At 34.6% G+C, this 25,389-nt stretch overlaps 2 protein-coding genes and 1 pseudogene across 2 annotated transcripts; all 3 read left to right on the top strand.

Annotated features, from left to right (window-relative positions):
• LOC18607906 lies at positions 695–4,782 on the top strand. Its single transcript, XM_007042316.2, has 6 exons — positions 695–1,067; positions 1,589–1,824; positions 1,903–2,161; positions 3,794–3,973; positions 4,058–4,213; positions 4,318–4,782. The coding sequence occupies exons 1-6, from the start codon at positions 1,038–1,040 to the stop codon at positions 4,489–4,491; spliced, it is 1,035 nt and encodes a 344-aa protein (XP_007042378.2). The 5' UTR covers positions 695–1,037; the 3' UTR covers positions 4,492–4,782.
• LOC18607905 (polyadenylate-binding protein RBP47B) lies at positions 6,667–11,342 on the top strand. The gene is made up of 6 exons (XM_007042315.2): positions 6,667–7,218; positions 8,606–9,086; positions 9,626–9,708; positions 9,782–9,912; positions 10,134–10,230; positions 10,836–11,342. Exons 1-6 carry the CDS (start codon positions 6,841–6,843, stop codon positions 10,974–10,976), a joined length of 1,311 nt encoding a protein of 436 aa, XP_007042377.2. The 5' UTR covers positions 6,667–6,840; the 3' UTR covers positions 10,977–11,342.
• On the top strand, positions 12,412–22,930 carry LOC18607904 (annotated as a pseudogene).

Genomic DNA, 25,389 nt, shown 5'->3' with positions numbered 1-25,389 from the left:
TAGGATTATTACACCCACTTACTATAATTTCTAAATTTACATGGAAGCTGTTGACTTACACATAGATGTGGTAATATTTTACTATAACTAAAAATTAAAAGGAAAGTGATATTTATTTATTTTATTATTTGTCAAAAAGGGAAACTATAGCAAAGAATGTGAATAGGTCAGTAATTTAGGGAAAGAAAATCTGTTTTTAGAATATTTGAGGAAGTCTAACCAAAAAAAAAAAAAAGCAAGAATCTTGCATCTTGATGTATTCCCATTGAAATGTATGTATTTACAGAAACAAATTAAATTCGATAGAACAAGTCAAGTTTGAACAAAACATTGTTAAGGAGACATATTTTAGATTAAAAAAAATAGAAGGAAAAGTAAAAAGGGGAAACCGTGTGGGACTCACAAGGTTGGTAAGAAAGGTAAAAATCTGCTTTTGATAATCCAAATCATTAGCTCTAGCAACATTATTAAAATAATAAATCTTTTATCATAAAGTAAGATTATTATTATTAAAAGTGGGCTAGCAAAAGCATAAATCCGTTAACATATTTAAATAAATAGAGATTTAAAAAAGTCATGATCCCCACAGGTATGCATAAGCAGGAACATCGGGGAATTCGTCCATGCAACGACGTCGTCTGGTATCGTTCGAGGCTTCGAGTCCGTACATTCACACTACCCGGGTACATTTTTAGAGTTCAGATTACACGAGAGAGATCCGTTAAAATGAAGCAAAAGCGAAAAAACAGAGGGCAGGGCCTTCTTCATCAACGGTATTTGGGAAGAAAGAGCTAATCATTTTGTTCTTGGGGACAATAACCTTCATTTTTCTTTATCTCTCTATTATTTTGGTTTCCTTTTAAAAAAATTTGGGATTAAATTGATGATGAGTGATACTATGAAAGTAATGAGAGAAAATTAAAAGCTTCTTTTTCTCTCTTTGAGTGAAAAAAGAAAAAGAAAAAAAAAAAGAAAACCCATAGACAAAGAAGTTGCCAATGCGTTTTGATTACCTTGCTTTTTGAGCTTTCAAAGCCATGGCCGACGATCTCTGTTTCTTCATTAAGGTCAGTTTTTTTTTTTGTTGGTATGTTTAGTTGGTTCCATTGTCCTTATCTGGAGTGAGATTGAAGATGCTGTTATTAATTTTTTGTATTTTCTATTATCATGTGAACACTCTGATCTGGGTTTCCTGTAAAAAAAGAGAAAAGGATCTTTGTTTTTGACCCATGTTTTTAGGGGGTTTGTTTGCTTTTATCACTTCATGGAGATAGAAGCAACACCCAGATATCATTTTCATGAAAGATGTGTTTTTTTGATTATAATGTGCATGTTGGTTTGTTTTTTTTATACGTTAAATATGATTGATTAATTAATTAATGCTAAATATATATTAAATTAAATAGGTAATGTCTTATTCAACCCAGAGCTGTGATTTTCTAGCTAAATCAGATAAGGGTTTGGTCCTATAGCAGATACCCACATCCTATCTTTCACAGAGCTCCATTTTATGGATTATCAATACCCAAGTGATCCTTTTTTGTGGTTTAATTTGTTTTTAATACCTCGTTAATTCATTAAATTTCAGGATTCTTTCATCCTAAAGGCGCCAAAGAAGTCTCCACTGTTGTTGAGGATGGTTGTATTGTTGGTTGTAATGGTTTGTGGTGTGTATATATGCTCGATTTGTCTGAAGCAGATAAGCACTGGCAGCACCACTGAGTTTTTGAATATTGGGGTGATTCAAAAGCCGTGTCCTGAACCTAATATTCAGCCATGGGAAATTTCTTACGTACACTATCCAAACCCCAAAACTTATAGCAGGTAACAAAATGATTTTGTTGCTTGTGAGTTTGGTTTTAGTTTTAAGATTTAATTATGGGATTTGTTGTGCGTGATCAGGGCTGAATGTGCATGCCATCCTGTCCGGTATTTTGCCATAATGTCAATGCAGAGATCTGGGAGTGGATGGTTTGAGACGTTATTGAACAATCATACTAACATAAGCTCAAATGGGGAGATATTTTCTGTCAAAGTTAGGAGGAGTAATGTGTCTTCGATTTTTGAGACTCTGGACAAAGTTTATAATTTAGACTGGTTGAGTAGTGCCTCAAAAAATGAGTGCACCGCTGCAGTTGGCTTGAAGTGGATGCTTAATCAGGTGAGCATCTCATGGCAGAAATGTAATTGCTTGAGTTGAACTGCAATTTAGCTAATATGGCTATAGCAGCAATCTTTGGTCTTAGTGAAATCTATTATATTCTTTCCCTTATGAGACTTTGAACAGGAATTGAGTAGCCTCGTAAACTAAATGTTTCACTCTATCTGCCATGCAGAGCCTTAGCTATACCAACTAGAGTCATATTAGCAATGGCTAATATAGTGTGCTGAAGCAAACTCTACAATCAGTTGATCAAAGACAAAGCAGAAAGAAACCAGGAATAACGTCCTTTATATTATGAATATGCATGTGCTTTTAATATTTTGGTGAATGCAACTTGTGGATTGCTTGGTTTCTGGAGGCATGGTTGTGAACTCGTGATCTCATTCTCTTTCATTTTTTTTCTAAATGACATTTGAAATTATCCATTATCTTTAATTCAAGATCCACTTTTTTATGTAATTCTCATAGCAACCAGATGCATTTACCCTGTAACCATAAACCTAATCCCCTAATGCCAAAAAATTAATTCCATGACCATCCTAGCATGTTTCCCCACAAAACAACCCTACATCCTGTTGATTTTGTCACCATTCCAGAATACCACCAACCTTATATTCTTAACCCAGCCTATGGATTTCTGAATAACTGTCACATTGCTGATAATAATTCAGTAAATAATTCTTAAGTGGATCACTAAAGAGCAGAGAGCTCTTGCATAAGTTCTTGGAGTTTCTTTCTCTTCACGTGTTTCTTCTAGTTCATGAGTTAAGGGGGTAAACTGGAGACAAACGCAATGTCTCTTCTAGGCTCCTAACATATTTGATGACCTTAAGGATCATGTCAAGCTTTCTAGATATTCTCTTTCCCAGCAGGATAGTAGAAGAGGGAGCTATAGAATTTAGACCAGAGGTGACCTTCCTTTCATGAAATGGTAGGGTGTCCATTTAGGGAAGTGGAGGAAATTCAAGGCCTTGCCTTTAGAAGAGACAGGAGAGATTGGAATTGAATAGATAATCTTTACTGCTTGTTGATAAAAGTTTCATTATTAGATGTAGCTACTTAGGTTCCATTCATTTTTTAAGGAGAAGCACAATTATCGGTAAATATTCACCCATACATTAATGGTGAACAGATATCAGTTTTATATGTCATTGAATGAATTTAGTCAGAGACCTAAGAAAACTTTGAAAATGAAACAGGAGATAAGTTTCTGGCAACAAATAAAAGCAGGGGAAAGATGAGATGGCAGCGTATGCGTTTGTGAGGGACTAAAGTAGTTGAAACCTGCATTTACAAGTGGAAAAAGATGTATATTAACCGGGAGATTATCCCCTTATTGGCTGATTTGGGGGACTCAAGAGAACATGTATTTAATGGCCTCAATGAGGTCATATTTCTTTAGAACTTGCCTATGAAGATCTGTAAGCCCTTGAGATAAATGTCTTCTTCATGATTTGAGAACAATGGCTGTGATGAAATATTCATTAACGAATACAGCTTCCTATATTTTGGAACAATTTATAAAGGTGGTATTTTGTCAGCACACATTGCTCTAAGTGTGGAATTGGTAATATGAATATGTGATTATGCTGGTCTTTGTTGTATTGATGATCATATCCTTTACTGCAGGGCTTGATGCAGCATCATAAAGAAATAGTGGAATACTTTAATACTCGGGGTGTTTCAGCCATTTTTCTCTTTAGAAGGAATCTGTTGCGCAGGATGATTTCAATACTAGCAAATTCTTATGATCGGGATGCTAAGCTATTAAATGGAACCCACAAGTCTCATGTTCATTCACCTCATGAGGTTTCCATCCCTCTCCTTCCCTGTCTCTCTCTCTCTCTTCAACTCACATATCCAAAAATTTTAACTCTTATGTAATGATTTCAGGCTGAGATACTTGCTAGGTACAAGCCTGCAGTCAATGCAACCTTGCTTGTTCCAAATCTAAGGCAGGTGGAAGAGACAACTAAAAAGGCTTTGGAGTACTTCAAAAGCACCCGGCACATCATTCTTTACTATGAGGATGTAGTAAAGAACCGTACTGTAAGAAAAAGGAAATTTTATAGAAAGCTCATCGTTTGCTGTGGTTAAGGTATTTTTTATCCAAGTGTTGGTTTTTAAGATAGTTAATTCTGTTCATCTCGCAGAAATTAGTAGAGGTTCAAGAATTCCTAAAGGTTCCAAGGATGGAGTTAAGGAGTCGTCAGGTAAAGATACACAAGGGATCATTGTCCAATCACATTCAGAATTGGGATGATGTACAAAAGGCAATCAAAGGAACGCAGTATGAAAATTACCTTTATGGAGATTACAGGAAGTGAAGCACTGGCCTGATGTACATTCTACTATTGACCCTTTTTCTCCTTATTTTCTGTTTGTATCATTGCAAGAGCCAACAGAGAACCTGTCAAGCTACCCTGTTGGAATTTTGGCTACAGCATGCTCATTTTGCTTTCAACTTCTTAGAAACCTGATTTTTTCCCCCTTAAACCTCACAACTAGTATTCTATTCATTCTTTTTCCCCCTCTTGTTTTTCTCTCGCTTTACCTTAACAGAGAAACTCTGCTGTATTTATGACAATCAAAGGAGAAAATTGCCTTTTTGCGATGTATATGCTCATGTCCGTCCATTTATTGAGTATACTAATAGATAAATTTAAATTGATGTGCTCTCATTTTTCTCTTCCAGTTCTTGCAGATAATATTGATTATTGTGATGAATGTTTAAGAAAAGCTTATTTATTACTCATGTCATCCTCCTTTTATAAAACGCTTTTTAATTTTCTCTATAACTCACGTAGTAATACTTCTATATATGGTAGATGTCATGTATGTAGGACAGTGTATCACTGGGATTACATTACAGGTGGAGTAGATCCACATGAAAAGGCAGAAACGAATCAGTTTGAGGATTGTTGATGTTTAGTGCAGTTGTTGCTATTGGCAAATAGTGCAAGTGGGAGAGAGGGGTGGTGTTTTCAGCCAACTAAAATGCTTTGCAACAGCTTTGCTTCAATGGTTGTTGCTCTGTCGCTCTCACGGCTATACTGGCAAGACGTGCTGTCTTACTAGCATCATTTGCCAGGCCAGGCAAGACCAATGAAATCCCTAGACTGGATTAGCACGAGTGAAGAAAGAGTGGGTACGTGCGTGGCGTCCGAACCCCAAAAGAGAAAAAGATTGTGTCAAAGTTGAAAGTTCCAGGTTCCAGCCTCCAGGGTCTAAAGCATTAACTGGCAAAAACCGTGACACACGCTTTCCCCGTTTTGTTTACAGCCCACAGACGCCACCTTCCTTTTGACCCACCAACTCGTCAAATTTATTTCATTCCCAAATGTGAACAAAAACGGTGCTTTGTCTTTTCCATGTATATTCATTCATTTACTTCCTCTACTCTCCAATTTGGTACTCCACGATTCATCACCCAATGATCAACGGTTGACATTTCCAGGCAACATTATAGAACGATTCACTCTATAAATCTCATCTAACAGACTAGATGTACGCGCTAAAATCAGGAAAGGCAAAATGATGAGAGAATCCACTACCACTAGCCGTACTAAATGGGATTTCATTTTCAATAATAATAAAGAAAGGGTCAAGTGGGGGTTAACAAATTTGGGGTGGTTGTTGGAGTCCAAAATTAAACATCCAAAAACCTATCAGACCTTTTTTTTTTTTTTTTTTTAAAAAAAAATACACTTTTAGGCTATCAAAAAAATCTTTAAATGGAATCTGCCTTTTAAAGAATAAATAGAAATTCAGGTTCTTCAGACAAAGGAATAAAAATTACTACATCAAATATGATGGAAAAAGAGTAAGCACATTTGATATTGGCCAATGCTAATCCTTAAAACCTACTTCTTTTGAAGAAAGAACTTGTGTACTTGTGCTTAGAGGTAGACACAAATTATTGTCAAAACCTTACTTCTAAAAAAGGTAAAACAAAAGAACAGTTTAAAAACGAAATTAAGTACGAATTCGAATAATAATTTAACAAGTTAATCGAATATTTGTACAGTTTATGAATCTTAACAAATAATAAAATTCAGATTAAGATATTTTAGAAATAACAGATACCTTTATCTGATAACATCTCCAATGATATGGTATACTTAAAAACAACTCCCTTTTTTTGTGCTTCAATCTTCTGGTTTTAACATGAAGCTTCTGTTGTTAACATCTGCACCTGCATGTCGACTAGGCTGACTTTGTTAATTCTTGAAATGTAAGTCAATAGGAAATTTTTTACTATGTTGTTATAAATGTGGAAAGTTTGGGTCTTTGTATATTTTCCAAATCCAAGAAGTGGAAACTTTCCTTAACTTAGTTAATCATTATTTATCACTAGTAAAAGCAGGGTCTAATTGGACCGCCGGTTGCATCTGCCCGTCCAGGTCAGCACGATACCCCACACGACCGCCGAGTGGGTCCCTGTCAAAACTCACGGGACGGCAACAAAACACGCAAACAACCACCAACGTTGCAACCGAGGCCCTCACTATTTTTACCCATTACTCAGATCCACCGCCTCCCTTTATAAGCTTACATTCCCTTAACCCACGCTTCTCTCTCTCTGCTTTTTTCTTTCTCTCGTTGGCCTACTAGCGGAGAGAGAGAAAGAAAAGAAAACCCAGTCTCAGATCAGGTTATATTATCTACATATCAAGATGCAGTCAACCAATGGTCCTGATCTGAACTCAAAACAACAACAGCCGCCACAACAACAAGGCAGCCAGCAGTTGCAGCAGCCGCCGCAGTGGGTGCCAAACCAGTGGATGGGAGCCATGCAATACCCGGCGGCTGCCATGGTAATGATGCAGCAGCAGATGATGATGTACCCTCATCATTACATGCCTTACAATAATCATCATTTTCAATACCAACAATATCAACAGCAGCAACAAAAACAGCAGCAGCAGCAAGGCTACTTGCAGAAACAGCAGCAAGGATCTAATACGGATGAGGTTAAAACGATCTGGGTTGGTGACCTTGTTCATTGGATGGATGAAACTTATCTTCATGGTTGCTTCTCTCACACTGGAGAGGTAAAAAAACAATAATACCATTAACATGATATGATGGATATGAATTGTTATGAATCTTACGTTAGATCCTTTTTGGTGGTTTAAGGAATCTTTTGGTTTTGTGACTTCGTTGTCATTTTTTGTTTGGAGGGTTTTACATGTTTATGGGGTTTAAGGAAAATTAAGGTTTGAGGTTTATGCTATATTAAAAAAATAATTAATTGAAGTGAATATATGAAATGGGTCGCAGTTGAAAGTATTTCTTATAAATATGGTGGTCTAGTCAATGTTAGGATAAAGGAAAATGCGCTGTAATTAACCATTGAAGTATGTTGTAGACGATTTGTGGTTTAGTTCATTTTCAAGATTTAATGAATGTTAAGTTTGTGGTTTATATCTGTTAATGTAATTATGGTTATTTATTTAGAAATGGTTATTTAATTAAGTTGTAGATGTTGCAGGTAATTTACATTTGTGTCCTAAACTTTTTGTCAAGAACATTTAAGTTGGTTAATTTAAAGACAAAAAATGTTTCTTTAAGCTGAACAGACTATTGTGAATTGCCATCATATTAGTACTGTATAAATGTGAAAAGTCTATTTATGCCATTGTGTCCACTGTCTAGAGGATTAGGTTTTGGTTAAGTCAGTTCACATTTCATGTTTTCTTTTTTGAAAATCACATCTCATGTTATTAACATGAATTGGAAGTGATTTAATTATAAAAAATCTACAGTTCATAAAAGCCAAAGCAATAACAGTGTCTCAAGTTGTTCTAAAACTAGAAATGCAATATCTTTTCATATTGGGTGTTAGGAGGGCTGGCCAGATTACAAAATCAATTTTTCTTAAAATGCATTTTCCCTTACTACACGTACTACTCTAAGCCTTTGGTATAAACTTTTTTGTTCAACACAAGATCTTTAACATATATAACTCATTGCTGAATACATGAAATAAAAATTCCCTTGATTTGGATTCAGCAGTTACTGAGATGGTTATGTGTTAGTGTGAAGTTATGGACACCATCTTAAAGAAAGTGCTCAGCTCATCTTGGCATTTATTTCTGAGAAAGTTTTCATGTACCCATGATCTAAGCTTTCTTCTTTTCCTGGCTTGTGTTACTTGAAAAAATTCCTAGCAGCAAAGAAGCAGGGAGGAGGAGGGGCTAAAAAGACTATTTATCTTTTACTATTTATGGAAATTTGAAAATTTGCAAAGGATTTCATTACTTGTAGTTTCTTGGAAGATAGCCGCTCACTGAAGATTATATTCTTGATGTGTAATGCCATTATCATTTGAACATTTTACTTGACTTATCCAGATGACAGGCTCTCCTAAGTAAATATGTTCTTCTTGTCATCATCTTTATACACTTGCTTACTGACATTTAGTCTTTCAAAATCCAGGTTTCTTCTGTAAAGATTATACGCAATAAGCAAACTGGTCAGTCTGAAGGATATGGTTTCATTGAGTTTTACTCACGTGCAGCAGCTGAAAAGGTTTTGCAAAGCTTTAATGGCTCTCTAATGCCAAATACAGAGCAGCCTTTTCGTCTGAATTGGGCTTCATTCAGTGTAACTGAAAGGCGATCGGATGCTGGTTCTGACCTATCTATATTTGTAGGGGATTTGGCTGCGGATGTAACTGATACGATATTGCATGAAACCTTTTCTGGTAGATTTCAATCTGTTAAAGGAGCAAAAGTTGTTATTGATTCAAATACTGGTCGTTCAAAAGGTTACGGTTTTGTGAGGTTCAGTGATGAAAATGAAAGGTCAAGGGCCATGACTGAAATGAATGGTGTGTATTGCTCAAGTAGACCTATGAGAATTGGTGTTGCTACTCCCAAGAAAGCATCTGGATATCAGCAACAGTATTCTTCACAAGGTATCTTAATATTATATCCTTACCAAATTGGTTTTGTTTTAAATAAAATTGTGAAGTGTCAAAAATCATAGGGGCCCTTTTTGGGTTCTATATGATTTCCACAATAAGGGTGGGGGTGAGGGGATTGATTCTTGGGTAGCCTTCTGTGTAAATCTTCCTCTCTTCGACCTTAGTGGAGCATCCTGATCCTGTTCATTAGTGAACACTGGCATTTCAGAGGAGTCGTATTCTGTTTTTTTCCCCTTTTTATTACTTTCTAAGATTAAGTCTAAATCTGAGGTGTATTTTAATAACTTGAACTATGCTATTTCAAAATGGTTCATCATCTGGAATTTTTTTTTTGGTGCATGAAGGTCTCAGGATTTTCTTTATTCCTTGAAGAAACCTGTTTTTGTCATCATGTTCTATTGTCACTTGAATAAATAACTGATGAGCCAGTTATTTCTAAATAGTAAAATTCTTATTTCACTGTATTAAATTTAGGAACTTGTAAGAATTATTAAATTAATTCATTATATTTATATTCTCCTTTTTGTTAGCTTTGGTATTGGCTGGTGGTCATGGATCAAATGGTGCTATGGCCCAAGGTTCTCAATCTGATAATGACTCAAACAATGCTACTGTGAGTCCTTCTGCATCCTTTGCCCATCTTCACCCTGATATGTAGCATTGATAACGAAGTTATGTTTCTGCAGATATTTGTTGGAGGACTTGACTCAGATGTTAGTGATGATGATCTCAGACAACCTTTTTCCCAGTTTGGTGACATCATCTCTGTAAAAATACCACCTGGAAAAGGTTGTGGGTTTGTGCAATTTGCAAACAGGTGCCTCCCTATGTTTACTTCACTAGATTGTACTTACCTTATGTTGAAGTGTGGTTACTTTAAGGATTTGGAGCTCTACCGGCCTTCCCAATATTGATGGGCATTTTTAGATTAAGTCATGCAGGGTGATAGGTTTCTGATAGTTGGTATCATGGTTATATTATTATTTAATTCTGATCGTCATAGCAATGTAATGATCACATTCTCTGTTCTCTTTTTAGGAAGAATGCTGAGGATGCAATCCAGAGTTTGAATGGGACAACCATAGGCAAGCAGACTGTTCGTCTTTCTTGGGGCCGCAGTCTAGGAAACAAGCAGGTGAATTTATGCCAAAGTCGATATTCTTAGTAGGCTACCCCCTTATGGCCTAATGCTGCCTTCCTGCAAGCAAAAATGCTTGGAGGGTGTACAATTCCTAGGTCTAAGCCAGGCATTTGAGGCATCTGATGCCGGGGAAAAGGAATAGAAGAAAGTTACTCTTTGTTCTACACATCCTTTGGAGTGAAAAATAAAAAGTGGAAGTTCTTTTTTAAGTCCTAATTAATTTGCCCTTGGTTGCATCATTTTATAGAATAGCATGAGTTATATTAAAATAGAACTAACGCAGTTGATGCATCTGGCGCTGGGGAAAAGGAATAGAAGAAAGTTACTTCATATTCTGCACGTCCTTCAGAATGAAAAGTAAAATGTGGAAGTTCTTTGCTAAGTCCTAATTAATTTGCCCTTGATTGTATATTTTATAGAATAGCATGAGTTATACTACAGTCTAATAAAGGTGGAAATGCAGCCTTCCTTTCTTCCCCCACCCTTTCTGCAATTGTTTTTCTTTGTTTGTTTTCCCCTGAGTAACTCAGCTTAGCTTCTCATCCAAGTTTTTGTTTGTTTATATATCATAGCTTACTTCTTAAAACTGGTTTTGACAGTGGAGAGGTGATTCTGGTAACCAGTGGAATGGAGGATATTATCGAGGGCAAGGCTATGGGGGTTACGGTTATGGCTATGCTACACCACCAAATCAGGACCCAAGCATGTATGCTGCGGCTGCTGTTCCTGGTGCTTCTTAAGAAGGGTGGTTTGACAACTACCAATATCTTGTAATCTGAACTTGCCGGAGAGAATTTAAGTTTATTCATCAGATTCATTATTTAAGTAGGATGGGTTTTGCTTGCTGCTTTGGCTCAATCTTCACAGAATTTTGTAGCTGGATTTTATTTTAAATCTTGGAGTTGTTTTAGAACTGTATTAATATGTCATTGACAACTTCGGTTTTGTGCTTGAGAGGTGTTTTTTTTATGTGTCGGGAAGCTTCCTTCTTTTTATTTTTTTTTTAATTTTCTATTTGTTCAGAATTGAATTTTACAGACAATGAAGAAGGGTGGACTTAGTCACCAATTCCTACATGTTGGAGCAAATACAAATCTATGTTCTTATGGTGTTTGCAAGTCATAGTCTTTTACTTTTGTTGCTTCATTGAGGGGCTTGGGTTGGGTTTCTCTGTGGTGTTGCAGCTGTCATTTGTTTAACATTACTTTCGATCTCCTATGCTCCATGACCATGTTATAGGCAGCCTCATTCTATGTACAACACCAATTTGGTTCCTGCTTTTAGTACTTGCTTTTTACTTGATGAAAAGCTACTCTCGACATCTTTGAATGTGACCTAATGAAATTTAACATCCAACATATTAAATACAATATTACAATTTTGATAATCTAATTGCTTGAGTATACGTCTGACGTCATATATCTAAAACTAGTATTATCCACACAATAAAAATTCAAAATTGATTCCAGAAAATTTTACAAGATTCAAGTTTAAATTATAAAATATTCTAGATCAATCTAACAGCTTACATTTGACCACGATGGTATGCTTATCAAGGGATTAGTCAGCCATGAAACCATAAAAAATTTTCATGCTTTAGTCAAAATATGAATGATACAATTTTCTTAGATGTTCATTTAATGATACAGTTTTGTTAGTAAATTAATCTCTCTATACCAGCACAAATCACGATTAAGGTTATATGAAACCTTAACCGTTATGTTGTAGATGTTGCAGGTAATTTACATTTGTGTCCTAAACTTTTTGACAAGAACATTAAAGTTGGTTAATGCATAGACAAAAAAAATGTTTCTTTAAGCTGAACAGACTATTGTGATTGCCATAATATATTAGTACTGGATAAATGTGAAATGTCCATTTATGTTATAGTGTCTACTGTCTAGAGGATTAGGTTTTGGTTAAGTCAGTTCACATCTCATGTAATGAACATGATCAGTTGAAAAGTGATTTAATTATAAAAAACCCAGTGTCTCAAGTTGTTCTAAAACTAGAAATGCAATGTCTTTTCATATTGGGTGTTAGGTGGGTTGGCCAGATGACAAAATCAATTTCGCTTAAAATGCAATTTTCCCTGCTACACAGACTACTCTAAGCCTTTCAAATAGACTTTTTTGTTCACAAGATCTTTGACATAGATAACTCATTGCTGAACTCATGAAACAGAATTCCCTTGATTTGGATTCAGCAGTTACTGAGATGGTTATGTGTTAGTGTGAAGTTATGGACACCATCTTAAAGAAAGTGCTCAGCTCATCTTGGCATTAATTTCTGAGAAAGTTTTCATGTACCCATGATCTTGTAGAAAGCTTTCTTCTTTTCGTGGCTTGTGTTACTTGAAAATATTCCTAGCAGAAAAGACTTTTTATCTTTACTCTTTATGGAAAGTTGAAATTTTGCAAAGGATTTCATTACTTTTAGTTTCTTGGAAGATAGCCTCTCATTGCAGATTATATTCTTGATGTGTAATGCGATTACCATTCGAGCTTTTTACTTGACTTGTCCAGATGACAGGCTCTCCTAAGTAAATATGTTCATTTGTCATCATCATTATGCCCTTGCTTACTGACATTTTGTCTTTCAAAATCCAGGTTTCTTCTGTAAGGATTATACGCAATAAGCAAACTGGTCAGTCTGAAGGATATGGCTTCATTGAGTTTTACTCACGTGCAGCAGCTGAAAAGGTTTTGCAAAGCTTCAATGTCTCTCTAATGCCAAATACAGAGCAGCTTTTTCGTCTGAGTTGGGCTTCATTCAGTGTGAATGAAAGGCGATCGGATGCTGGTTTTGCAAATCTATATTTTTATGGTGTTTACAAGTCATAGCCTTTTACTTTTGTACTTCATTGAGGGGTCTGGGCTGGGTTTCTCTGTGGTGTTGTAGCTGTCATTTGTTTAACATCGTTTATGATCTACAATGCGCCATGACCATGTTATAGGCAGTCTCATTCTATGTAGAACACCAATTTAGTTCCTGCTTTTAGTACTTGCTTTTTACTTGTTGAAAAACAGATACTCAAAAGTAAAATCCTACTATCTGGTTAAGGATAAACAAATGGTTAAAGTTCACACTACTAATTCGAATATTGTGTTGAGATAAAAACTAGCTTGAATTATATTTTGGAGTGCTTTCAGAATCAAGAAGTGGACATGTGTCCATTTTGCTTTGCTGTACTGGTTTAATAAACCAGAACCTATGCTGCTCTTGATGTTTATGAACGTGTAAGCTTTGCATGTTAACTATAATGCTTTGTTAAGCACTTGGTGTTATTGTACAAGTGTTAATCATGCATATTGTGTACAAAAATGCTTGTATCTCTCCTGAGTTAATGATCAGCTCGATGTCTACAAAGTCATTTTTCCTCTTAACTTTGTTCTAAGTTCTCTGCATTACTGTTTCATAATCCTTAATGATTTGAACATCTGTTTTTTGATATCAACCATAACATATTGTTCCATATAAATGCAAAAAGCTTGCTTTTTATTATTTAATAAAGTTAAATTTCCAATTTTTATTTTTCAATAGTTTGGTATTATATCAAGCTGTACTTTTTCTTTCTTATGTTTAGAAGAAAAATAAGTTGTGAAAGTAATAAGCTAGGGTTTAATTTTCAGATTGAAGATGAACAGATAATCTCCAAGGAAAAGAAATGGAGGACAGGTCTCACAACACATTTACAGTAGAGGGAAAAAGACTGAGAAAGTCTTTCTCTAACCATATATATCAGTAATTAGTGCAACACCTCTAGAAATTTCAAGGCAAACGACTTGCCATTGTCAAATTTTTAGGCATCCAACTTCTTCCAACAACTCTAGTGCAGCAGAGACAAAGCATTTGCTGGATTTGGCTCAAGCTAACTGATAAGCTCACTTCTTCCTACTCTGTGTATTCTTTTGGCACTTGTTTATCTTGTCTAGATTTAGATGGCCAATTAGTAGCCATCCGTTCCAATTTACCATTTTAGCTGTAAGCTTTGATAAGATTAAGATGAAGCACTAATGAAATATCAACATTCGATTGAATATATATCACCAAGCTGCATATTCAACGGGGCCATCATTATTTCATTCCACCGCCAACAGTTGAAAAAAAAAAAAAACAGATTATCACTAAACCAACTGCGACTTCATATTTTGCTGCTTATACAAGCAACGTTCAATGCAAAAGAAGCATGCACCACAAGAAAACGAAGGCCACACTCTTTGTCTTTGTCTTGCTTTTTTCGTGTTTTGTGCCCTTTGGACTGTGTTTTGGGGGGACAAGATTTGATCCTCTTGATAAATTCATCAAGGCTCGACGATCGAAAGGGGTGTACATGTCTTCTCTGTCTTAAGGATACAAAAATTTCAAATGTTTATGTCGGACGTCAAGATGGCTTGAAGGATGCCGACAAAATGAATGCTCTGCCAGGCCAACTTGATGGATTCAACTTCAGTCAGTTCTCGGGGGATGTGACTGTTGATCCTGGAACTGGGAGGGCACTCTTCTTTTATTTTGTTGAGTCTCGGAAGAAACCTGACACGAAACCTCTTGTTTTTTCTTAATGGTGGTAAAAACTTTTCTCGTTACCCTTGAAATATTTCCAAATACTAAACTTTTTCTATGGTTAACAAAGGTAAAAATCGTTCTAATCTATGTTCTTTTGTAATCTTCATCAGGACCTGGTTGTTCTTCATTTGGCAATGGGGCAATGTTAGAACTAGGACCATTTAGAGTTAATCCTGATGGTAAAAATCTTTCCTACAACGAATATGCATGGAACAAAGGTAAATCCCGCCCTAATTACTTGAATCTCACTAGAAAAAAAAACCTTGTTATTATTCCATAATAAACGAGATTTCCATCGTTACATTAAACATATATTCATTCATTTTGACCAAAACAGTGGCAAATATTCTCTTCTTGGAATCTCCGGGTGGTGTTGGATTTTCTTATTTAAATACAACATCTGATATTTATGATCGCAGTGGAGATAGCCTAACAGCGGAAGATAAGTATACTGTCCTGATTATTTGGCTGGAAAGGTTTCCTGAATATAAAAATATATAGAGATTTCTTCATAACTGGAGAGAGCTACGCTGGGCATTATGTCCCTCAGCTGGCACAAAAAATCCTTCAAAATAATCAAAACACAAACCATTCTGTCATCAAGTTAAAAGGAATTGCTGTAAGTTGTCTGAATCGGCTCTAATTAATCTTACTACTTTCCCAAGACCTAAATGAAATTAATTAATTTGACGGCCTAAGAAACAGTTATTAAACTAAATAAAGTAGTCACTTTTTATTCACTATGACGGATGATACGAGCATGTGGTAGTTGCAGTGGTGATGTTATAATACCAAGTCACCTCGAACATGAGTTATCATGTTATCACGTAAGTTACCATATGATTTCATTATTAAATCACATTATATATCAAGTAAATAAAAAATGTCTATTGATATTTTATATAAATTAAAAAATAAAAAAATTAAATATAATAAAAATAAAAGCTTAATATCATAAATAAATATAATTCAAGAATTCTTTTTAATATTTAAGCTTGTGTATATTTTATACAGAATTGTACCATTACACTATTATACTAGACAAATATGTCTCTTAAAAACTTACAAGGAAGTGTTATTATATTTTATTTTCAGATGGGTAATGCATTAATCGACTCTGAAACTTCATACAAGAGGATGCAGGATTTCTTTTGGACGCATGCTCTTATATCAGATGAAGTTCATGAGGGAATTACTTAGAGTTGCAGTTTTTCTTCCCCAAAAAATTCAGAAGACTCTGACTTTTACGATGGTGAAGTTGGGAAGCATCTCTCCAACAACGACATCTACAACTTCTGTGCTCCTCTCTGTTTATCTAACAAAACACGACGGGCATTTATGAATGACTCTTGGGACATATAGCAGAACAGTGCCATGTTATTTTCAACTCATTCTTTTGTTTGAAACAGGGCTGCGGATTTGATCCATGTTCAGAAAATTACGTTGATTTCTACCTCAACACTCATCATGTACAAAAATCTCTTCATGCAAATGTTAGAAAAATTAGCAACAAAGGAAAATAAAACAAGTAAAAATAGTAATTGGTTTGAGGCGTGGTATCACTGTCCTTAAAGATAATTTTTATCCTTTCTGAGTATAAAACTTTGTGTAGCAAAAAGTCACTTAGGCACAACCCACATGTATATTTTCTAAAAGTTTAGCCCAATTTTGTGTGCGCATGAGCCTATTCCGTTTTCCTTATTTGCAACAAGCCCATGATTGGTTTTCATATATAAAGCATTCACCTTTTATGTATCTTGACAATATGAGATGTTTGAACCTTATGAAATACACTATTTTTCAACAATCTTTCACATATTTCATAAGGTTTTAGAAGAAGTTTCGTTGGATTAAATTTCATTTGAGTGTAATGCATCGTGACTGGTGCTTTTTAAGCTATGAACCACCCATAGAAAGAATAAAATATAAGTAACAGAATTTTGGTGAAATTTGTAACTTATATGAACCAAAATTCTTTATGTGAAATATAGTTTTCATCAATCGCATTACACCTCCACAATTTTTGCCGTTCAACGCGATTTTGCGCAAATAGGCCATGCGTGTGCCTGGTTATTTATAAGTGCTCTAGAGAATTTACCATAATTCTCATAGGAGCGGCCCCACTCCACACTTATATAGGTTGATTCCATCAAGTGCATACTGCAGTATAATATACGATCCAAAAGGGATATGGAATGCATTAAAAATTTAACTCAACCTCTCTTACATTGCAGTTTTGCACTACTTACACACTAAATGAGGGACAATAATTTCAATAGTGCATTAATTTATCAACAAATAGCTTGTTATTTCCTATATGAACCTAATTCATGGGATTTCCAATCACATAGGTTGGGTTACTATTATTTGTTGATTTCCTCATTTGGCTTAAGTCCCATTCCCCTAGATGTAACATTAATTAATTTTCTTCCCAAAGGCTTAGTTTGAGGATCGGCCAAATTCAGCTTTGACTTCACATAATTAATGGATATAATTCCATCTCTAAGCAGCTACTTTACTACACCATGTCTCAAACGAATGTGTCTATTTTTACCATTGAAAGTTTTATTCTTTGCAATGGCTATTGCCGCTTGGCAATTACAATGCATGGACACAAAAGGTGTTGGTTTCATTCTCAACGGAATATCTGCTAAGAAGTTTCTCAACCACTCAGCCTCATTGCCAGCCAACTCTAAAGCAACAAATTTTGACTCCATTGTAGATTTAGCAATTATTGTTTGTTTGGCTGATTTTCAAGTTATAGCACCCCCACCAAGGGTGAATACATAACCACTTATAGATTTTGTCTCATCTAAATCTGAGATCCAGTTAGCATCACTGTATCCTTCTAATACAATGGAAAATCCATTATATAAAATACCATAATTTATGGTGCATTTCAAATATTTCATCACCCTACTCAAGGCAGTTCAATGATCCCTATTAGGACTTTGTGTATATCTGCTCAATTTACATACAGCATAAGCTATATCTGGTTGAGTATAATTCATCAAATGTATCAGACTCCCAATAATCTGTGCATACTCAAACTGAGCTACACTATCACCTCTATTTTTTTTTAATCGGATGTTACTATCATAAGGAGTACTCACAGGTGTGACATCAAAATGTCCAAACCTTTTAAGTAGCCTTTCAACATAATGCTCTTATGTTAGTATTAAGCCATTATCACATCTCATTATTTTAATACCCAAAATAACTTTGGCTTCTCCCAGATCTTTCATGTCAAATTTAGAAGCTAAAAAGCATTTTATTTTATTGACCACATCAATGCATGTACAAAAAATAAGCATATCATCAACATATAAGCTAATAATCATACATCCACTATCAACAGTTTTTGTGTACACACATTTATCAACTCCAATAGTAGAAAATCTATTACTAACAAGAGCTTGATCAAATTTCTGATTGCATTGTTTTGGTGCTTGTTTCAACTCATATAATGATTTAATCAATTTACAAACTTTGTTTTCTTGACCAGGAAGAATACATCCCTCGGGTTGTGCCATATAAATTTCTTCTTCTAAATCAACATTTAAAAAAGTGGTTTTTACATCCATTTGATGAATAATAAGTTTGTAAATTAAAGTTAAGGCAAATAAAACACGAATTGATGCAATTCTTGTTACTGGAGCAAAAGTATCAAAATAGTCAATATTTGGTTTTTAAGTAAAACCCTTTGCAACTAATCTAGCTTTATATTTATCAATAGAACCATCAGGATTAAATTTTCTTTTAAAAATCCATTTGCAACTAATTGGTTTGGCTCTAGGTGGTAAATCAACTAATTCTCAAGTTTGATTTTGTAAAATCGAATCAATTTCATTTTGTATGGCTTCTTTCCAAAATAAACTTTCTTTAAAAAAAATTGCATCAGCATAAGTTAAAAGGTTATTATATACAAGATAAGTATAAAAATCATTACCAAAAGAAATTTCCTTCCTTGGACTTTTACTCCTTCTCAAATCATCATTTTGTATTTTAAAATCATTTTTATTAAAAGATGCATGAGAAATTGTATCAGCTTTTAATGAAAAAATATGTTCAAAAAATTCGGCATTCTTTGTTTCAACAATTGTATTACAATCAAGAACATCACTTTTTAATACAATAAATCTATATGCAACACTATGTTCAGCATAACCAATAAACATGCAATCAGATGTCTTAGAACCAATTTTTCTCTTCTTAAATTCAGGAAGCATTACCTTAGCTAGACACCCCCATACTTTTAAATATTTTAAATTAGAAGAATGACCTTTCCATTATTCATAAGGTGTTTTACCAGTTTCTTATAAGGTATTCAATTTTGAATATAACATGCAGATAATAAAGCTTCACCCCACAAAATTTCATGTGCATTGGAACTAATAAGCATAAAGTTCATCATTTCTTTTAATGTTCTATTTTTTCTTTTAGCTACACCATTTGATTCAGGAGAATATGGAGTAATTTCATGAATTATTCATTCTTTTTCACAAATATCATTAATCGGTATATATTCACCCCTTCTATATGATCTAACTCTTTTTATCTTTTTATTCAGTTGATTTTCTACCTTAGCTTTATATTTAATAAACATGTCAAAAGCTTCATCTTTATGCCTAAGTAGATAAACTTTAGTAAATCTAGAATAATCGTCAATAAATGTAACATAATATTGCTTACCACCTCTAGTCACAGTTTGTTTTAGATCTCCTAAGTCTATATGAATTAAACTTAATAATTTAGATTCCTTATTTACTGAAATACAAGTTTTCTTAGTTGATTTTGTTTCAGCACATATTTCGCATTTATTAAAGCATCCATTTTTAATACTAGAAATTAAACCCAGTGATTACATTTTCTTAATATAAGGAATGCTAACATGTTCTAGTCTACCATGTCATAAATCAACAGAGTCAATCATGTAAGCAGAAGAATTGCCATTTTCATTCAAAACATTGGAAATGTTAAGTACAAAGAGTCCCTAATTACAATAACCCTTACCCACAAATACATTATTTTTTGTCATCACGATCTTGTCAGATTCGAATGACACTTTCACCTCAACCTTGCCTAATAAGGCCACAGATATCAGGTTTGCCCTTATATTGGGAACATAAAGAATATCATTTAGAGCTAGGGTCTTGTCAAATGTGAGCTTGAGAATGACTTTCTCTTTACCAAGAACTTGAGCAGTTCGAGAATCACCAAAGTGTATTTTCTCTTTTCCTTCCCCTACAGGAGTATAGGAGGTAAAGGCATTTTTGTTTGCACCAATATGCCTGGTAGCACCTGAGTCTACCACCCATTCCTTCACACTAGCCACCATATTTGCTTGTGAAATGACCGCAACAATCATATCATTGGATTCATCTACTTTGACCAAGTTGCCTCTTGGATTAACAGGTTTGTCATTTCCCTTTGCTCTTTTCCTGCATTGTGCTACATGATGCCCTGGCTTTCTACAAACAAAACAACTACTCTTCTTTTTAAAGGTGGGATGATAAGTTTTGAGTTTATGATCAGGTTTGTAAGGGTACCTTTATTGACGCTGGGTTTTGCCTTGCACCAGATTGGCTTTAGTTGCAATTTCCTTAGCTTTGGAGGCCTTAATCTCCCTGCAGGTTATGTCTTCAATGATGATGTGCACAATCAAATCTGCAAGTGACAACTGCTTTTCCTTGTGTTTCAGTTGTTGCTTGTATCCATTTCAGGATTCTGGTAGCTTCTCAATCAACAACCCAGCAACGAACTCTTCTTGCAAGTTGATTTTTTCAGCCTTCAAATCATCTACCAGCTTGTGGTATTCATTGATCTGACTCTTAATGTCCTTATCATTTGTCATCTTTCAGTGATAAAAGTTGTCAATCACGAACTTCTGTTTCCCAACATCTTCAGCAGTGTATTTGGCTATCATTGACTCTCATATTTGCTTTGCTTCTTTGTAAAGGTTGTATACATCAAACAACTCATTAGAAAGTGTGCTAATGATTATATATCTGCATACCTTATTTGCATGCATCCATGGTTCCAACATCTTGACATCATCTAGCTTGAAATCAATTAATGCAAAAGCGACCCCATGAACATCAAGATTGAAAAAATCCTTTCTTGCCACCTTTTGAAATTTCTACCATCAAAGATTTCTATTTTGAAAATATCTGAAAATGGTTTGGCATATGAAGCCAAAGGCATAGGAGGAATGGTTATCGGAGTCGGAGCTATGGGGGAACCGTTGATAGTGGTGGTGGCAGTAGGGACAGAGGTAGCATTAGGAACAGTGGCAGCAGTATTATCAACGTGGGAATCCATTATCCTTAAGAATGTTAAAAAAATTAGCAACAAAAGAAAATAAAACAAGTAAAAACAGTAATTGGTCTGAGGCGTGGTATCATTATCTTTTAGGATAATTTTCGCCCTTTCAGAGTATAAAACTCGATGCAAAAGAACTGTAGCAGTTATCCTCCAAGATTCAATAGACCATTCCTTATAGTTTGCACAAACAATTAAGGGATGACAAGAATAGCAGAAAAGTGAAAACCCAACTAGAAAAGAGAGAAGGCAAAGAAAGCTTAAGAGAAGAAAGAAGGCAGAGGAAATTAGTCGAGAAAGCTTAAGAAAAGAAAAGCTTTGGTGTGTGTTGTGAGTGAGGGTGTGAGGCTGTATTTATAGGCATGGAGGGAAGTGAACGTTACACCAAATAAGGTGAATGTTGCACCAGATCAAGGAGTTGAGAAAAACCTGGTCAGCATTTAACTAAGTCAGATAAATGTTGGAGCAAAACTAGGATAAATATTGAGCAAAACTAGGAGAACCAAGTAAGCATGATAGAGTTTGAGTTTGATTTAATCAAAGGCTGGAAAAGAGAGCAAAATGATGGTGAAGAAGAAATTCTTTCATTCTTCGTTAAAAGGAAGAAAATATCACCAGTAAACTATTTATAATAGTTTGTTTCAAGTAACTGACTAATGACTAGGCTAACTACATAATTACTTTACAGTGGAATGGTAAAATAGTAAAATATATATATATATATATATATTTACATTAAATAGTCACATGACTTGCACATGGCTCTTGTTACTAAGCCTTTAATATACTCTGGCATTTGGTATTCAATCCTCTAACTTCTTAAGGCTTTAGTCTTCTAACTTCTAACTCTAGTTAAGCAAATTCTCCAAGATGAGCTTGATTTAATCAAAGGTGGGAAAAACTTAAAAATTAAAGCCAAGGTACAAAAAGTCACGTAGGCTATATATTAGCAAACAAGAGGAAAATTTTGAAATTTCTAAAAGTTTGACCTAATCTTGTGTGCACACAAACCTACTTTATTTTCCTTACTTACAACAAGCTTATAGTTGGTTTTCATATATAAAACATTCACCTTTTATATATCTTGATAATATGGGATGTTTGAACCTTATAAAATAAACTATTTTCCAACATCAAATCTCACTAGGATTCCATATCGATGGCAGTCATGCAGGTATTAAGCTGCCTTATTCAAATACTGAAGAACAAAAGCCTGTGAATGGTATCCAAGTACTAGAAAAGTTTTTTGGGTATTTTTTCACAGCCGCAGCATTAATCAAGCTTGGGGGGACTCACCCTTAACAGTGTTGCCCACCATTCAGCGGTTGATGGCTAGCGGGATAAACGTTTGGCTCTACAGGTAAACAGTCTCTGATGTTTAAATTTTGCTCTGAATCCATTAATAGGTAGTTCCAATTGTTTGAACCTTTTCTGCAGTGGAGATGCAGATGGCAGAGTGCCGGCATCATCAACTAAATATGCAATAGAACAACTCCAAAAAATAGATCATATATCAGTTGAGACTCCCTGGCATCCCTGGTACACCGATGGTGAGGTAAAACATGGCCTTACTTTCATTCCTAATTGCTTTAATCGATTCTGTTAATCAGCTTTTCAATACTAATATATATATAACCAAGTATGAACTCAATTTCCTTTCCTTGTTAAGGTTGGAGGGTATGCAGTCGGGTACCAGAATCTTACGTTTGTGACCGTAAGAGGAGCAGGGCATTACGTTCCAAGCAATGAACCAGCTCGGGCTCTTGCTCTATGCTCATCCTTCTTGAATGGAAAACTTCCACCTTAATTTGAAACTTAATTAACTAGTACCACTAATTAATAAAGAGTGAAGTGAATATCCTGTGTGAAAATGGATCTAGAATAATAGGTATGGTATTGAATGAAACAGAAATATTAGATATATTCTCATTAGTGAGTTTATCAGCAAAGTTATATCATAGTTTATAATTTTTTTAATATAAAAAGAGAATTTACTATAATTTAAATATAAAATTTTTGCGGTATTCTTATCACATGAGTTAAATCCAAATGACATCACGATTACATTGCTCATGGAGGATGAAAATTGTTGGACTAAGCCTCAAATTCCAGTTCCTTAAAATGAAAGTAAAGGAGTTGAGCTTTGTATATCCCCGTAGTTGATCAAATTTGACATTAAAAATGTTCAGAGTTGACATAAAAATAAAATCACATGTTGCAAAATGTATACATTACTAAGAATGTTTTGTTGAAGTCAAATTGGGGATTTGATTAAATGGATTGTTTGGGTAGGAAAAAATGGAAACCACGTGTTGAGAAGCCCAGCAGCCAATACGGGAAGTCAATCAAGAGGAATGTACGTTATGTTGATTTCAAGGCAAACAATATTTAATTTTCCTGAATTATGTAAATTATTTCTATCAAAATATAATTCCGTTAGGTTTTCATTTTTATTTTGAGATAAATAAATTTTTATATCTAATAATTAATTATTTATTTTTTAATTAAAATATTATTTATTATTATATATTATGTCATATGATGTTAATGTGATATATTGACATGTTATAATGATGATAATATAACATGTTAGTGTGACTATGATAATATAATTATATGATTTTTTTAATTTTTTATTATCTATATTAAGGTCATGTAAGTATAAAATAATTAATGATATTTTAATTGATAGTATTTAATCAATTATTAATTATAAAATTATGTTTGATTTAAAATAAAAACACAAAAAATTAATTTAACATAATAAAAAAATAAAATTCATTTAAATTTTTTGAAATAGTTTTAAAAAATTTTCCAATTATATATCATGATATTTTTACCACGCCGATGAAGTATCTATCTACTAGTATATAGATATATAAAGAGAAAAAAGAAATTGCAAGTTGGGTGTCAAAATCACAGACTATAGCTATCCTCATGGTAAGAGCGGTCACAAAAATCAAATTAAGAAGCAGGACCAGAATCAATTGGGTGGAAACGGGATCTTACAGGGCAAAAGACACACATCCCAATTTCTTGTCTATAATTACTGCGATTTCACTTCGGGCCCAAGACAAGCAAAGGGAAAACCCTCCTGTCCATAACAGGACAAAGCATTTCTTCCATGTTGTCATGGTGGACAAGGATATTAATGTCTGTCTGTAAGCAGAGCCATCTTGTTTGATATTTCCTCATGTTCTAGATTAGTATGTCGCTGGAAACATTAAAATTAGACAGCCAGTACTAAATTGTTTTAAAAAAGTTGAGGAAGGTATGAAATGGGTTGGCCGCAATTTGGAATTCCACTGGGTCCTTGCAATGCATGTGGAAAACTGTTAATAAGAGAGAAAATATTTCATTGGTAGACTAGTTTTATAATGGTGAAACAAAGATTGCATCAGTCTGTATATCATGTTGCGGCCTGAAAATTATGGTAATTACAGCTTAATTGCCGTTGCAAATAATATGTTGTTTCTATGGAAACTCTGCTGCATGCTTTGAGCCACATGTTGAGATGCCATGAATGCCAACTTAGAATTTTTGGGTTTTCATTGTTGAGTCAGGATATTTTACAGTGCTTACAGCTTTGACTAGCTCCTATTGGAAGCCTAGTAGAATTGGGTTGTTCACTTCAAAATATAAAATTTTTCCAGCAGAATTGCTAAACACTGTGACGTTGAACATGCAACAGCAATTCAATGTCTGCTACCACTTATGGCCTGATGGCCTTTTGGGCATGTGATTGGCAAAAGGTGAACATGATGATAAAATCTTGTGAGGGAAGTGAGAACAGGGGATGGTTGTGGATGACTTGACTCCATTACCCAACAAACTCCAACAGACCAGAAAGTCAAAATCTTGTCATAAATGAAAAATCTGCTGGCTAAGGTCTTTCTGGTCTTGTCTGAACTGCGTGAACTACAAGATCAAATTAAGTGAAGATTTTAACGAGATTCAAGTACATTAACAAAATAAATGAAAACAGTTTGCCAAGAGTATTGACTGCAAATATGTCGTAACAATTGGATGGGAAAAAAGTATCGAATAATCATATAGGTAGGCCGACCCCTATTCACAAAGCTTGAAAGTAAACTAAAATCTAGCAGGGTCCATAGCTATCAAATTTTCAAATGATTTCTAGTTGTTACCATGGAATATGGACCCTCTAATCGCCCTTTTTAAGAGCAGTAATTGAGCAGGACGTGCATGATTCAACTGTTCATGGAATGGTAACCAGTTTTTCTTCATTGGCTGCAGCACATGACA

The sequence above is a fragment of the Theobroma cacao genome, chromosome 2 (genome assembly GCF_000208745.1).
Source record: "Theobroma cacao cultivar B97-61/B2 chromosome 2, Criollo_cocoa_genome_V2, whole genome shotgun sequence".
Taxonomy (NCBI): domain Eukaryota; kingdom Viridiplantae; phylum Streptophyta; class Magnoliopsida; order Malvales; family Malvaceae; genus Theobroma; species Theobroma cacao.
The sequence above is the reverse complement of the archived record's forward strand: the minus strand, read 5'-3'. Positions and strand labels throughout refer to the sequence as shown.